The sequence below is a fragment of the Zeugodacus cucurbitae genome, chromosome 6, assembly GCF_028554725.1.
Source record: "Zeugodacus cucurbitae isolate PBARC_wt_2022May chromosome 6, idZeuCucr1.2, whole genome shotgun sequence".
In the NCBI taxonomy this organism is placed as follows: domain Eukaryota; kingdom Metazoa; phylum Arthropoda; class Insecta; order Diptera; family Tephritidae; genus Zeugodacus; species Zeugodacus cucurbitae.
The window spans coordinates 65257194-65273958 of record NC_071671.1 but is presented as its reverse complement, the minus strand read 5'-3'; the positions used below and the strand labels follow the sequence as shown (position 1 = coordinate 65273958).

The 16765-nt window shown below is 34.5% G+C and overlaps 1 protein-coding gene across 1 annotated transcript in view; it reads left to right on the top strand.

Moving 5' to 3' along the window:
• The first annotated feature begins 7158 nt into the window (after positions 1 to 7158).
• LOC105211634 (uncharacterized) overlaps positions 7159 to 16765 on the top strand; it is a 32379-nt gene continuing 22772 nt past the window's right edge. Inside the window, exons 1-2 of the mRNA XM_011183163.3 lie at positions 7159 to 8219; positions 12273 to 12834. Coding sequence (XP_011181465.1) covers positions 12823 to 12834 — 12 coding nt within the window. The 5' untranslated portion in view covers positions 7159 to 8219; positions 12273 to 12822. The remainder of the gene's footprint in view (positions 8220 to 12272; positions 12835 to 16765) is intronic.

Below are 16765 nucleotides of genomic sequence, written 5' to 3'. Positions count from 1 at the left end.
GTGCTTGACCCTAGAGACATTCCTGCAAATGTCGAGAACTCGGCTCAAAAAGTGACATTTTCAGTTGAGAATAAGAACAGATCTCTATAAATATTTTGTTGGGTTAATGTTGACACAAATGTCCAAGATCGATATAAAAAAATCGATTTAATCGACCAGTGCTTGACCCTACAGACAACTATTGGAAAACGGCGGAAGCAAAGTTGTATACCTAATAGTTTTTTCATGTTTAATTCAATTTCAAATTCTTTACCAGTTTACATTAAAGAAATTTTGTGGTCTAGATAGACCAAATATCAAGTAAGGTAAGGCTAATATCAGCTACAACCGAATATTTTATATCCTTATTTGTTCAAGTAATTTTATTACCTCACAATTTCACACAATATATCAATATTCAAGGGTCTGGATCATTTCTGGACTGATTTAATTTTCGCCACCCAACTATATTATATCCAAGATTATTTGTTGACATAGTTGATGTTTGAAGACACTAATATTAGATATATGAGAGCTAGTGGAATACACATTATTAGAAGAAAAAAGATTTTCGCTGAATTTCTTTACTCGTCTATTAAAAAAAAAAATAAACAATTATCCATGAGGTCTTAATATTCGATATCTGGGGCCATGAAAAGTTACAATTCGATTTCGGTGACTTTAGAGGGACGATGTCACACTAGAACTGCAGTATTTGTGCAAAGTTTTGTTCCAATATCTTTATTGGTGCTTAATTTAGATATTGTAAAGTGAACAATACAGATGGACTTCAAAATTATGGTATAAGGAAAGTGGGCGCGGTTATGGATCGATTTCGCCCATTTTCTATCTGTAAAATCAGTTTGTTAAGGAAATATTTTGTAAAATATTTGGTTGAATTTTGTCGAGTAGTTCCTAAAGAATGGTTTTTGACACAAAAGAGGGTGGAGACCCGCTACGTCTCTGCTGGATCATTTTGATATACCTTACTCTATATCTAACTCGTATAGTTTTGGGTTATTTTTTTATAAACAGAGATTTAGATTGAAAAACTTGTCATTTTGATCCAAATCGAATCTAGTCGTGATCCACTTAAGGTTGGAGGTAGATCTTAAAATGTTTTTTTATATTGCCTCTCATTAATTGGTTTATGATGTATAAAAAAGCATTTAGAAAACAGAGAAAAACTATTAGAATGTCAGATTGAATTGCAATTATTTCACTCATTAGTACGAAGCTCACCTTATACACTTAGCAAGGTTAGCAAATGTATATTTTATTAGCTTCCCACACCTCCTACATCATTGTTACGCCAACAAGTCTCTTACTTCTATAAAAATAATAGCATTGCGAATCATTGCAGTATTTTTTTCATTTCTTTAAAATACTGAGAAACCGTTTGACTAATCACACATTTATACAGACGTAACAGTTTTGAAACAAGTATTTGACATCACTTATTTTTAGTTGCTATTGGTGTTATTGTGAAATAAAGTTCATATACGTCATTATTAATCATAAGTCGCGCTCAGAGTATCATGAGCCTTTCATCAGTTCTCTTTAAAATAATCATTACTCATTGCTTGTTAATTACTTGAGCATTCGTTTAAGTAAATATACTTGTAAGCATGCAAATGTGCATTTTATGTATTGCATATGTAAGATATGCTATTAACACTGAAAAGCGTTAATCCGTTGTAAATTTCATCTCAATCAGTAAAACCCATTACGTACAATGAAATGATATGTTAATGCATCGCAGCCACAGATGTAAGTAACGTTCCTACTATTTACGAAAGATTTAGTCATTCTAACTTTACTGGAAATTAGCTGACAGTGGAATATATTATTTTTAACTTTACAAATGAACGTGATTTCGTGAGAGTTTCACTATAAAATAATCAATGAATAATGTTCATTTCGAAAAATAATTATAATAAATATTTCGAAAGGTATATAAATCCGGGTATTATAATCAGTTTTCGATATCCTTGGATAATGTTTAATTATACTTAACTACAACAAACTTAAAGTTAAATATAAACCCTTACCTTTGGAAATCATCTTTCACCTTTTCATTGGCTTTTTGTTTCCCTGAAGTAAGCCTTCGTTTTAGCACTAATTTGACAACTTTTTAGGCAGTAGAGTTTGGATAACTTTCAGGTTCAAACCTATAGAATATATACCATTTAATAAAGTATTGATATTGGTCGTATCTTCCAAAGCTTTTAGCCAAAATTGGTCATAAAATCCATGGAACGCAGTTAGACTTAGATTAGATTATGTTGAGTATTAAATATTAACGAAGAGAAACCCAATTTTAATACAAAGAACCCCACAATATGTTTATAAACTAAAGTGGTTCAATAATGTTACAGCTAAATCCGTTTTTTTCTGAAAGAGTTGCCACATGCACACAAATTTTGAATCGATAAAATTCTTTTTGAGCTGTGATAATAAAATTCAAAGGTGTGAGCAGATGAATATATTTTTGAAAAGTGTTGTCACTAGTTTAAATAATTTATTAATTTGATAGATTAGGAATGTAATAAGAATTAATTCCAAAAGAAGCAAACTTGTAGTCAAACTACATGTATTTAAAGTTACCGGCAAAAAGCTTTGGATAAAGCTTTTCTAAAACAATGGTGAGTTCATGAATATACGATATTAGCTTAAAAACACATGACCGTATGCAAGCTTTTATGCCACCACTAAGCTTATTGAAAAAACCGAAAGCGTTAAAGTAACTGCGGACTTGTTTTCTGAACTTTGATGTGAAATTGGGTAGTGTTTATAAATAATACATACAATTTGAGCCAGCGGTTCTAAGATATAAGTTTTTATTAATTCAAATATTATTAGAGTAACTAGTTATAAATATTTTAGTTTTTAAATCTCGAAATCTGATTGTGGATATACATACATAGATTTTGACAAAAAAAATATTTTTTGGGTATAATTTATAATTTAATTTTCTTTCAATTTAGAAATTCAAGAGTTAAAAAATAAATATTTTTCAAATTTATTATTAAATAAATTATTTAATACATCTTTACAATTTATAAAAAAAAGGTTCCAAAAATTTCGTTAACACTTATTTATTAAGGTGAATGGAAGTCAAAGTGTATCAACTTAAACGTCAAAGTGACATAAGAAATAACCTTTTCGAAGTAATTTAACTATAGGCAAGGGATATTTTTGCGCTCTGTGCAGTAATGTTACTCCAGCGCAAGTAATCGAGAGAAACGCCCGCTCGCATGAGAGAGCATGCCTTAAAGCGCTCCCATTGCGCATGTCTGACTTTTATAAGGATAACCATTGCAATAAGCGTAGTAAATTACTGCATGCTAGAGCAGAGATGAGCATCTAACAACAGTAATGTTGCGTACGTAAATCTTATGCTACATACGAGTACTTATAATGAGTGTCGATTATGCCACGATGCGGGAGAGTTAATAATTTAGTAAGGTACTCTGGCACTAGGGTGGGATTTAATTTGATATCAATGTGCTTAGCGTATTCAATATACAAAAATATGAAATAAAAACCATAAAAAAATTTAAAATTGTATTCTTGGAGTTAAAAAAAATTTAGTTTTAACAAGCATATGGATTGGCAAACACTTATTATTAAAACAAATTAGACTTTTAATGAGAAATGTTTTATTATTTAATAGATTATTATTTTTTTCTGAGTGAGATCATAAAGGTATTCAATATATGTATGTCTAATGCAATTCTTATTTGGTAATTTTTATTACCAAAACCCCTTAGAACAATCCTTATGTAATACCATTTGAGCATATACATTGCATTCATTCAATATTTGTGATATAGAACCCTAGTAAATATTATAAAGTTGAGGAACAACAAGCAAAAGCAACAACAAGATGAGTATACTGACGAATTCAAATATGGAGACGACCAGAGTATCGAAATTAAAGAAAATCATCTAAAATAGCTCAATAATACTGTGTATTAGTCAATATTTTCGGTTATTTTCAAATATAATAAAGGAATTAAAACACATTTGAACTTATTATATTAAAAACTTAGAATTTATTAAAAAAAAAAAAACTATAGTAAAAATGCATGGCATTTGATTATTCACAAGAAGGGTTAAAGTAAAAATTTTTAGACAACGTATCGGGATAACAAGTGCTTAGAAGTTAACATTGATGTGTGCGGGATCATAGATCACATGAGCCTGCTCCTCGGGATGGTGGATGGAGTGACCGGGCAAACGTTCGTATTGAGCTGTGGCAAAAGGAAATTAATATTGTTTAAACTTTCTGGGAAGTATTTTTTTGTTTCAAAATGCTTACCAATAATTTGTTGTTTAATGGAGTTGATGTCCTGAGCGAAAGCCATGCACAAGAAGCAGGCGACAAGAACGAATACAATCTAAAGGAGAATTAAGGAATGATATTTTAGTATTTAATGATAATTAATATATACTGTTTACCTCGAGAAACAAAATTTAAAAATTTTAAGAAAATTTAAATTAAATTATTTAAGTTTTAATTAAAAACTTATAGTAATTAGGTGTTTTACTTTTATAAAATAGGTAAAAAAAACCAAGAGTTTTATTTAAATTAATTTCTCAGACCTTTTGAATACTTTTTTCAAAACAAAAATTAAAAAAAAAGAAATTTAACAAATTTCTTCAAAAATTAATTTTTATGTTCATTCAAAGTTTCTTTAAAAAGTTTTACATAATTTATGTTTTTTAATAATTGAAGTATTTAATAAAATTTATAAAGGAAATCACCACAAAATTATCACAAATTATTTAACCGAAACACTTGTATCCTTAAAAAGGGCGATCCTCTATGAACTTACCAAGAATTTCTGCATATTGGTTGTTTGATTTTTTTGTACTTTCGCTTTGAGCTTAGAATCTTTACTAATAACTTCTCAGTTGTTGAGCTGTACTTTTATACGCTCACTAGAACACCGAAAGAGGAACAAAAAAAAAAACAAAAAAAACTCGTTTGTTTTGGATTTTAGAACAGTTCTTTAGCTGTCTTCTGCAATATTGTTATTAACTTTTTGTTGCTGTTGTTGGTCGGCATTCCGAACATTAATCAAAGGCATGCGTCCCACTACTTTTTGCAAATCACGAGCGTAGATATATTTTTACATACAAATGGATGTCTGTATGTATTAATTTAAATAAATACTAAAATATTCAAATGAATGTTTTGATTATCGAGGAACATTTGCATGAATTTTGGTAATATCGTGAACTTATGTAACCGAAAGTGGGGATAGTGGAGTTACATAATTAACAACAAAAAAAGTTCGGTTTGAAATCAATGTTCAGATGTTTTAGATCTAATAATTTTTCCATACTGGAATCGGATGAAATAGTCTTGAAATAAGGTCACCTCCTATCGATTATATTAAAGCTGTTAATTTAATAAATATTCAACGCATCTTATAGAATTTGGTAGCGAGTTCCTGGAAATATTCAGGAAATCTTCGTTCTGGAAATATTTTTTAGGAAAGAGCTGCCACCATTCGAGAAAAAACTGTACATACAAAAGCATCCAATTCGAACATAATTTTTTGAACAGAGTTGCCACATATCGAAAGAGTAAGGAGTTAAAGAAAACCATCCGATAGCCTTTGGCGAAGCTTTATTTAAATAAACGAATAAATTCTAATAGAGTTGCCTGAGATGGGAGAAATAAATTCTGATTTATTGAAACATTCTTTTTATACCACTGCCACGCCCACAAAATGGCGAAAACCGAAAACACATAAAGCGCCATAACTAAGCCATAACTAAAGCTATGGAAATAAAATTTGGTATGTAGGATCGCACTATGAAGGGACATATTTGGATGTAATTTTTTTGGGGAAGTGGGCGTGATCCCGCCTCCAAATAGGTTTTTTGTACATATCTCGCAAACCAAAAGAGCTATATAAACCAAACTTTCTGCAGTGGTTTTTTTTAGCCACTTCTTAGTACAGTCCAAAAATGAAAGAAATCGGATAATAACTACGCCCACCTCCCAAACAAAGGTTAGGTTGAAAATTACTAAAAGTGGGTTAACTCACTAACGAAAAACGTCAGAAACACTAAATTTCACATAAGAAATGGCAGATGGAAGCTGCACTCAGATTTTTTTACAAAATGGAAAATGGGCGTGGCGTCGCCTACTTATGGGTCAAAAACCATATCTCTGGAACTACTCGACCGATTTTAATGAAATTTGGTTTCCATACATCCCAATGATATGTTGTGAAAATTGACCAAATCGCTTCACAACCACGCCTACTTCCTATATACCAGAACTTTGAAGACGATCTGAATCGTTTACTTTACAATATATAAAGTAAGCACTAGTGAAGATATCGGTGCAGAACTTTGCACAAATACTATGTTTATAGTGTGGCAGCCCCATTCTAAAAATCGCCGAAATGTTCATATATCGAACACGAGGTTCTCGGTTCTTCTAACCTAATATTATGGTTTCCAACTTTCAATGGACTTTATACAATATATATGACGACTATGTGGGTCAAATTGTGTATTATATAATATAAATAAAGTTAAATAAATAAATTGCGAGAGTATAAAATGTTCGGTTACATCCGAACTTAGCGCTTCCTTACTTGTTAAGTTTAAATTACCCCAAAATGTATTGTATAATCATTTATTTCCATTGCTGAGATTTAACTGTTATTTAAAAAAAAAAAAACCAAATCAGAATATTTCTCGAAGTGTATTTAATAGATTCACTTATCAGCGGAACGGAACTTGATAGGGCACTTTCGTTTGGCAGACAAAAAACCCGAAAATTGCCGACAAACAAAACGCTATGATACACGACATGTAATTAGCATAGATATGTAGTTAAACATATATTTTAGGCGGCTTAGACTTTTAACACTATAATTTATTTATTTTCAATCGCAGAAAGCATTTTTTTCTACAATTTCGTATACAAAATTAGTTCGAGAAATGCTAATGCGAAATCAAAAAAAAATCGAATGAAATACCGGAACATAGAAAGGAATACCAGTCCCCACATTTGCCTGTGACGTGCATATTTGAAATGTTCGAAAAAGTAAACGAACTGCTTTGACGACGCGTAAACCGCTATTTTATTTTATTTTTTTGTATGATATGACATTTAGCGTTGGTGGGTGGTTGTTGGTGTGTGAATGTGGCTTGAGGCGGGAGTGAGGTTGCATGTTATGTGCGCGCCCACCCACACTTTGAGACCTACCGCCCTAGAAATTTCCCACTATTTTTCACAATACCTTCGGGGAGAGCGCGCAGCATCCATTTCTTTCGCGCTCTCACTCTCTCTCTTTGGGGCGCACTCTCACATACTGCCGCGCTCGCTTATCGTGCCTGTGCTTTGGCATGCGATCCGCTCCGGTACATGGAGGCTGGATAGCTGGCTTAACGGCCTAACTAACAACTAACCACGGCCTGCCTTGCTGCCTGCCTGTTTGCCTGCTTGCTGCCAGTTTTGCGGCTGTGTCTGTGTTGGTCCATACGCAGATGGAAAAGTAAATTTTTCATCACGGCGCAGCGCGAAGGGTGTTTTTTGCTTGAAAATCGTGAATAGTTTCCACGTTAAAATTGATTAAACTCCAGCCAGCCACGATGCATATACTCAAAGTCAAAGTGTAATTGAAAAGTTTGTGTGGAAAGCGGTTAAGCGCAGCGCATAAAAATCAATAAGGAAATTCAGTAAAATCTATACGAAAGAAAAAATCCTCCATTCACTGTGTATGTGTGTGCGTGTGACGTTTATTTTTTGGTTGGTTGGTGTGTGTCGATTTTGTATTTCGGAAACGCGATGCGAACGCGACGATGAATTTCGTTTTACGCCTTTGGCTGCAGTCGAAATCGACGACAATTGGCAGCAGTGACGCGCGCGTTAACGCCAACGCAGACGTCAACGCCGGCAACGACATCCACAAAGCAATTACACACATGTCAGCACGCAGTGGCAACAGCAACGTCGACTGCGTTAGTGACTGTGACAGCGACAGCGGCTGCGGCAGCCAAGCAAACGCAGTGTAAAAAGTGTCCAAAGTGGAGTTGGCTGTGCGCGCGCGCTTGTATGTGTGTCCGTGTGTGTGTGCGAGCTGAAATCTGTGTGTGAGAAAATTTTATCGGAATTCGGAGCGTAGAAAAATCTATTGACGGAACGCGTGGTGTTTGCGCCCCAGCCAAGCGAGTACGAGCAGATTTTCGTAAAAAATCCACAATTGGTAAATTGCAAGTGAATGAAAAGTTTTTAGTTTTGAAAAAAAAAAAAAATAATAATAATAATAATAAATGAGAAAGCAATGTATGCATGTGATGTGAAATGAAATTTATACACAAAAACAACAACAACAAAATTCTATCTTTAACGTATGCACTACGGAAAGAAAAAGGTTAGACGTCGGCAGCGGCGCGTCAGCTGCCGCATACGCGCACCTAGACACACGGTGGTCGTGTAGCATTGCTTATGTGCGCTCTTACAAATTGTAGCTACAAGCGGAGGCTGTGGAATATTTATGCGAAAAATAACAATTTTTAAATAAAAAACTCACACAACTGTAATTCTACTAAGCATACACTCGCCGCTTCTTCATTACTGCCGCGTTCCCAGCTACTAATTTCAATATCAAATCAGCGCTCTTAATCTTGATCAATTCTTTAGTTATCTACTGAAACCCTTCTACTACTCATTATTGGTTATTAGTTGAGTGAAATAAAAAACGCATAACCTTCGCTCATAAGTAGCGATTGTCGTGTTATTTATTCTCCGTTGCGGTCCATTGAGTGGCTAAAGTGTTTATTGACCCATTGTTTCACATATTGCTGAGCGAGCGAGCTTACAATACATCATACACCCCTCCCACGCCGTCTCACCTCCTCATTACACACACACACACACACCGCCCTCCCACACCGCCGCTCACTTGTACACATATCGCAGACCATCAGAACGTGATTAGTTGCCCTACCCCTTTTTTTGCGCAGAAACAGGGTGTAATGCACTCGAACGTGTCTCGGCTGTAATTATTGTCTTTTTAGTCGATTAACGGTGTTATTTTAATGTTATAATCACAAGCGATAATTGACAACTATATTGAAGTGATTTCAAAACGGAAGTAGATGTGTAGATTTGTATCGAGATTTATTAATTTCAAAGTGTCACCTTTCTTTTTCTTTAACTGAAAAAGTTCTCTTAATGTCTAAAAATAACTGAAATTCGAACTCTAAAATTTTAGAATAACTTTTTTAAATATTCTACGCTCGTATGTATGCTAGGCGGACCCCTTGTTTCATTTTTTGTATGATAATACATTTAATAATTCCATCAGCTGTTTTGTTGCGGCATAACATTTGTAGAGACCTCATCTAGCTTCAATAGACACGCCAAGGAGCAACTATTGAATTAATATATAATATATTATTGGGAAACTTTCAATTTTTCTTGATACGATCTCCGAAACCAATTCAGTTTTTGCAGAATTAAAGCATTCTGAGAGGTATAGGTTCAAGTATCAAGACAAAAAACATCTTAAATATGTAATTTGGTATACAGAATTCCGTGCTTTTTTACCACGATAACTACGATCCCAAAAATTAAGTTAAAATTTAAAATGGATTTTTAAAATTACGACAAACCCTGAACGCTTTTACTATGGATTTGTGAATGATAAGTAAACAGGCTGTTCAATAGGTATCTTGAATAGGATTGAGAACTTTTAAAAAACAATCTAACTCTCTAGAGACAAATCCTTAAACAATCATCTAATTGTCTAAAGGCGTTAGCACCGCCTCACAAGGAACTCAAATGTTTAGAAGGGATTAGTTAAACATAAAAATAATATTAGTGCTTAGGGGGACTATAAAGCCATCTTTAGATGAAAATATTATTGGAGCACTTGTCTGCTTGATTAGTACTCTGGCTTTCCTTATATAGTCTGTAGATACCTTATTAAAGTGGTATAACTGCTATTCTTTTTCCGTTTGATTAAGACATTTGTTTGTTCGATTCGCCACTCTGGAATATTGCTGGAAAAGATCAACAGTATATTTTTCTATGAAAAAATCGGAATCGAAACTCAGCTTTAGATATGCCTCCTTAGAATAAATATGTGTTCCCAATAATCATCCCATAACTAAGGTTAGAAATCATTCAAATATATTGGCTTGTCTGATTGCTTCTATATAAGTTGTAATCCATGGCGGATGAGTGACCTTCAGTAGTGGATCGTAGATAAGTCAAATAAATTATCAACTTATAGGATAAATTGGTTTGAATATACCGTTATTTGTAACGGTAAAAATAATAGCAAACACATGCAAAGTCCGCCGTTTTTCGCAAAATCCACTACAGTTTCATCTTCATTGTTCTGTGCGTTGCTAAGTATTCTCGTTAAATTTAAAGTACTATATCAATAACAATGTGTGCGCTGATGTTGTGAGTACCACTACTACACGCTGCTAAGCTAATGAGCGCTGCGCTTTGACCAGGCCGCATGCATGTATTGACATATGCCTACGAATGTGTGTGTATGTGCGTATGTGCCTACATTACGTTAGTGGCCTTCAGTTTAACTTAGATAAATATTTTCCTTCAATTAGTAACTGTTAAAAGAGAAAAAGGTCAAATATGAATAAATAAAATGTACCGTTATATGTGAAATCCGCTCACTGCTAGAGCTGCTGCCGACGCCGCCGTCGCTAGCAGTGGCTGTGCTGATTTTTTCCAGGAAAACAGATGTAAATATGCCTACAATACACACACGGGACAAACATACATGAGAGCATACAAAAATACATGTGGATATCCATGCAAATACACACACATACACACATACAGATGCTGTTTCACTGGACTTCCATAAGCTCAGTGAGGCAGTAAGTGGCGGGGAGAGCAAGTAACGGATGTCAGTGTAGTAGAGAAATTTTTCGTAGATTTTGCGAAATTCATGCACAAAAGGGAGGAAGCAAAAGGACAAAGAGTGCGTGCTATTAAAAAGGAGCGTATAGTGGAATAGCTAAAAATTTGTGTAATAGAAGAAGAGCAGCCAACTTCAAGATGGATTACACAGACACTCAAACGCTACAAAGTTAACGAATGAGATGAAAACATAAACGTCAAATCAGTAAAGGACTAAAGATAGTGAGGAAGCGCAAAATAGTGTGAGATTGTACCGAAAAGTAGCGAGAGTGTGCGAGAGAGAGAGGGAGCACAGGTATAGTAGAGAGCTGCTAAATGATGTGTAGGTGTGTAGCATTACGCCGTAAGATTGGGCGTTAATAATGGAAAGCGTAAAGCAACGAAATAGGATGATAGGCGAAGTGGATGCGAAACATTTGTGTAATGAAATACTCACACAAATATGAGCGTGGAGCAAAGAAATGCCAGTAGAAAGTGTAGTGTAAAAAAAAGGAATTCGAGTAACAGCATGAATGAAATTTGTTTGTAGCTGGTGAAGTGGCACTGGTGGTTGTGGAACTAATGTGGATGAATTTAAGTGCGTGTGGAAATGTTGAATAAATGTCTAGTTAAGAGAGAGAACACAATAAAAGATGTTTGAAGGAAAAATAACACAACTGGTTGATGTTTAAATTTATGAAATGGACAGATATTTGAAATTAAATTTATATATTTTTTTTTAATTTATAATTTTAAATTTTACTATCAAAAGATTGTTGCTTTCTCTCAGCAAAAAGGAAAATTAATTCAATGGAAAATTAGTTTGATTAAAATATTTTTGATTATAATTTACCCTGAAACATATCTAACTGTCAAGTTTGTAAGGTACATATAAGAAATCATTGCATACTTCAAGGCGTCGTACATCACTTATCAAGCTTCGCAGTCTAAATTAGTAGTAAAGAATTATTTAGAAAATTGAAAATGGGTTTAATGGACTATAAAGAGCCTTTTGCTGCTGAACCTATGATCTTGAGTGCTCTATGAAACCAATAAGACCATTTATTTAAAGCAAAATGAGAGGAAAACACTTCAAAATTATTCTGAATTGGTCACATGTCGAAGTAAATTAAGCTAAAAGTGCAACAAGAATAATTTATTGTAAAATCTTAATCTAAAAAGTTTTTTTGGAGTCACACAGTCCTTTTTGAGAATCACATTTTTATTAAAATTTATAAATGAATTTTTTCAAATTTTAACTCTCTTTCTAAATCGAAATTCGTAAATCATTGAAAAAATTCATATTTTATAATATTAAAAAAGCTTTACTTTGAGTAAACAAATTATTAACAAGAAATTACAAAATCCCTTTCAATTACAGCAACAAAAATAACACAATAAAACAATGACATTAAACGAACAGTGTGTAGAAAAGAGCAGTAAGAAAGTAAATAAAATCACTATATGCACTAATACATCTTCGAAAAAACTTAAAACCATAATAACAACAAACACATCGTCTTCCCAGTGAAATCATTGCACAAATAATTAAACCAAAATATAAAAAAAAATAAATTTAATTCATTCATGTAAATCAATAAATTTAGAAGCAATAAAACAATTATCAACAACGGAGCATTGAGTGTAACGAAATATTGCTTTTGAAACACACTGCAGCAGTCAACAATCAACGCACAAAAAAAGAGAAGCAATAATCGGTGGAGAATTAGAATTTCGAAAAAAAAAAAAATATTATTAATGCATAAAATTGTTGAGAACGCGGCGAGAAATCTACACCACATTGCATTTGAGTGAAGCTCGTGTTTTAATGCGTACAGTGGTGGCGGTGGCAGTGTGGCAGCGCGGCGTTACCAGATGGCAGATAACACAGACCCTCGATATCGTGGGCGGCTCTGTTGAGGCATGTCGTAATGGCCAGAGAGGTAAGTGTGGGATTGTATTATTTGCAATTTCTATATGTATAACTTTCAAAGCCAAATATGGTTTTATTCATAGACTATACAAATATCGAAGTTCTGACTTCCCGAAGACATTTTTTCATCAGAAGCAATGGGTGAAATGAGTTCTTTTAGCACCGAAGGATTGTCTGTATTTTTCTTTTGCCATTAACTAGTATCGTTTGAAATACTTTCAGTGTCGATCCCTTAGCCCCTATTTGATCTAGTTCTATCTTACAGATTATGCAAACATGTCCTTGATGATTATTCAAATATGTAGATTAACAAATTTTATCCTATAAAATGTTAGTGGATGGATGTGTATTCAAAGTGTGGTTTTCAAGGCCGATTTTTTCCAGATCTCCTATTAGGTCTACAACTTTGCTTCCGCCGTTTTTTTGTAAATTTAAGTTTTTTTTTGTATAAAAACGGTTTCAAATGTCGATGAACCTCAGCCGCACTTTTCTTGGAATTAAAAAAGGAAAGCAAAATTTCCCGCAAATGTCGAGAATTCGGCTCAAAAAGTGACATTTTCAGTTGAGAATAAGTTTGGGATGCAAGGAGATCTCTACAAATATTTTGTTGGGTTAATGTTGACACAAATGTCCAATATCGATTTAATCGACCAGTGCTTGACCCTAGAGACATCTATTGGAAAACGGCGCGAGTAAAGTTGTAAATTCAAAATTATGACAGCGAATGACTTAAATTGAATACTTTCTAGTTTTTTTTATAAAAAGTGGTCTCTTGATCTTGAGTTGGGAACATGTTGTGAGAGTACATATTTTTTAGTGCTCAATCCTTGAGGACCACTCTTGGAAGCAGTCGTACGTAAATATTCGATCGAAGAATCTTCGATTACGTATATTATTATGGCAAGAATTTTTTTTTTATATTTTTATATAAATCTCGAATTGCAGAGATACTATTTCATATTATTGTTTGACTGAATAGTTCAATGAATTTTTATTAAAAAAAAAGATAAATGTTTAACAGGTTTCTGTTGCCAAAAATTTATATTACGATTTACCTCATAATTTTCAATTTTTATTAATTTCATAATTTTTATGAAACTAGTTTAGCATAAATAATAAAATAAATATCTTTTCTTCAACCTAACCTAACCCAATCCCGACTTTATTTTTGGAATCTAAATTTTACGATGTTATTAGTTGTTCTACAGTCCCATTATATTCCATTGCTCGTCTTTATTATCTTTAAAGATTAGCTAAACAATGATAAACTTGTTTTGATTCTATTTAAGAAATGTTTTCTTTGCTAGAAACCAGCTTTAACCGGCATGTTTGTCTGAAAGCCGGCAAATTGATTTCGGCTAAGCCGGCAAGCGGATGATATGTTTTGCTATGGAATACTAATTGATCGGCGCCACTTAGATAACAAGTTTAAGAAATGCGATAATAAAAAGAATGTGAAAATGTGAAGACGAAAATATTTCAAAGATATTATAAAATAACAAGTTCACAGATTTTACGATCTCTTGTACTTATCACAGGCGAGTTGTAATTAGCATACCAATTCAAATTCAAATGGGATTGACCGTAGTTATTTTTAGTATTTCAAGAAGAAATATTTGTGGTCAAAATATGGGATCGTTTGGAAATTCCCAAGTCTCATAAATATGTAGACACGAGTCGGTTATGTTAATGCATATTTTAATGGAAAATATTTGCAAATTTGTTTGATTTTTTTTTAACAATCGAAAATATGCGCGACATCATTGTAATTTGAATAAATTTCTGTTTTCAAAACATAAACATAAATATCGTGGATATAAATATTGTAAAAAAGGAGTGGGTTCGATATGAATGCTTTAATACATATAAAGGGTGATTTGTTTTACATACAAATTTTGGTTCAAATAACGCATTGAAAAATTAAACAAAATAGTATTTGAACAGTATTTAGAGCGTAGGTTTTAGGAATATTACATTCTGGAATATTACTGGGATGAGGTTTTAGGAATATAACTCTGTAGATCCAATTTTGCACCAGAAGTATAATTATACACTACTTCTGAAACAATATCTAACATTTAAATTCTCTAAGTCAACGGCGGTTGTGCTACGTTAAGTGGGATTGCATTAACTACTTTACGTTAAGTTATGTTTTGTTTAATTATGTTAAGTTAAACTCTGTTGTGTTATCCAAGTTATGTTGTGTTAAGATATGTATGTTAAGTTATGGTTTGTTAAACAATGTTATGCTAAGTTGTGCTTTGACCGACCACAACACATGCGGGATGGGATAGATACCGAGAGCTGAAGAGGGAAGCGAGACGCATTTGCAGACAAAAAAGAAAGAGGCCGAAATGCGTGAGTACGAAGAGCTTGAGAAGCTGGCAGACAGAGGGAATGGGAAGGTTTCAAGACCGGAGCATCCTCATGTAGAGACCAAGGTGGTAATCTGGTAACCGATGTCCAGGGCATACTGGGATTATAGAGGGAACACTTCTCCGACCTGCTGAATGGCAGTGAGAGTACAACACCAGGAGATGGCGAACCCGATCCCCCAATCGATGACGATGGAACAGATGTTCCATTACCCAACCATGAAGAAATTCGAATAGCAATTACCCGCTTGAAGAACAACAAAGCGGCGGGGGTCGATAGATTACCGGCAGAACTATTCAAATACGGCGGCGAAGAGCTGATAAGGTGCATGCATCAGCTTCTTTGCAGAATATGGTCGGAAGAAAGCATGCCTGACGATTGGAATCTCAGTGTACTCTGCCCAATCCATAAAAAGGGAGATCCCACAATCTGCGCCAATTACCGTGGGATCAGCCTCCTAAATATCGCATACAAGGTTCTATCGAGCGTACTGTGTGAAAGACTAAAGCCCACCGTCAACAAACTGATTGGACCTTATCAGTGTGGCTTTAGACCTGGAAAATCGACAACTGACCAGATATTCACCATGCGCCAAATTTTGGAGAAGACCCGTGAAAAGAGGATCGACACACACAACCTTTTTGTCGATTTTAAAGCTGCTTTCGACAGCACGAAAAGGAGTTGCCTTTACGCCGCGATGTCTGAATTTGGAATCCCCGCAAAACTAATACGGCTGTGTAAGTTGACGTTGAGCAACACCAAAAGCTCCGTCATGATTGGGAAGGACCTCTCCGAGCCGTTCGATACCAAACGAGGTTTCAGATAAGGTGACTCACTATCGTGCGACTTCTTTAACCTGATGCTGGAAAAAATTATAAGAGCTGCAGAGCTAAACCGAGAAGGAACAATCTTCTACAAGAGTGTACAGCTCCTGGCGTACGCCGATGATATTGATATCATCGGAAGCAACAACGGCGCTGTTTGTTCTGCTTTTTCCCGCATGGATAAGGAGGCGAAGCGAATGGGTCTGGAGGTGAATGAGGACAAGACGAAATATCTCCTGTCATCAAGCAAACAGTCGGCGCATTCGCGTCTTGGCTCCCACGTCACTGTTGACAGTCATAACTTCGAGGTCGTAGATAATTTCGTATACCTGGGAACCAGCATCAACAACACGAACAATGTCAGCCTAGAAATCCAGCGCAGAATAACTCTTGCCAACAGGTGCTACTTTGGACTGAGTAGGCAATTGAACAGTAAAGTCCTCTCTCGACGAACCAAAATCAAACTCTACAAGTCGCTTATCATTCCCGTCCTGCTTTATGGTGCAGAAGCTTGGACGATGTCAACATCAGATGAGACGACACTAGGAGTTTTCGAGAGGAAAATTTTGCGCAAGATTTATGGACCTCAGAACATTGGCAACGGCGAATACCGCAGACGATGGAACGATGAGCTGTACGATTTATACGACGACATTGACATAGTTTAGCGAATAAAAAGACAGCGGCTACGCTGGCTAGGTCATGTTGTCCGAAAGGACGAAAACACTCCAGCCCTGAAAG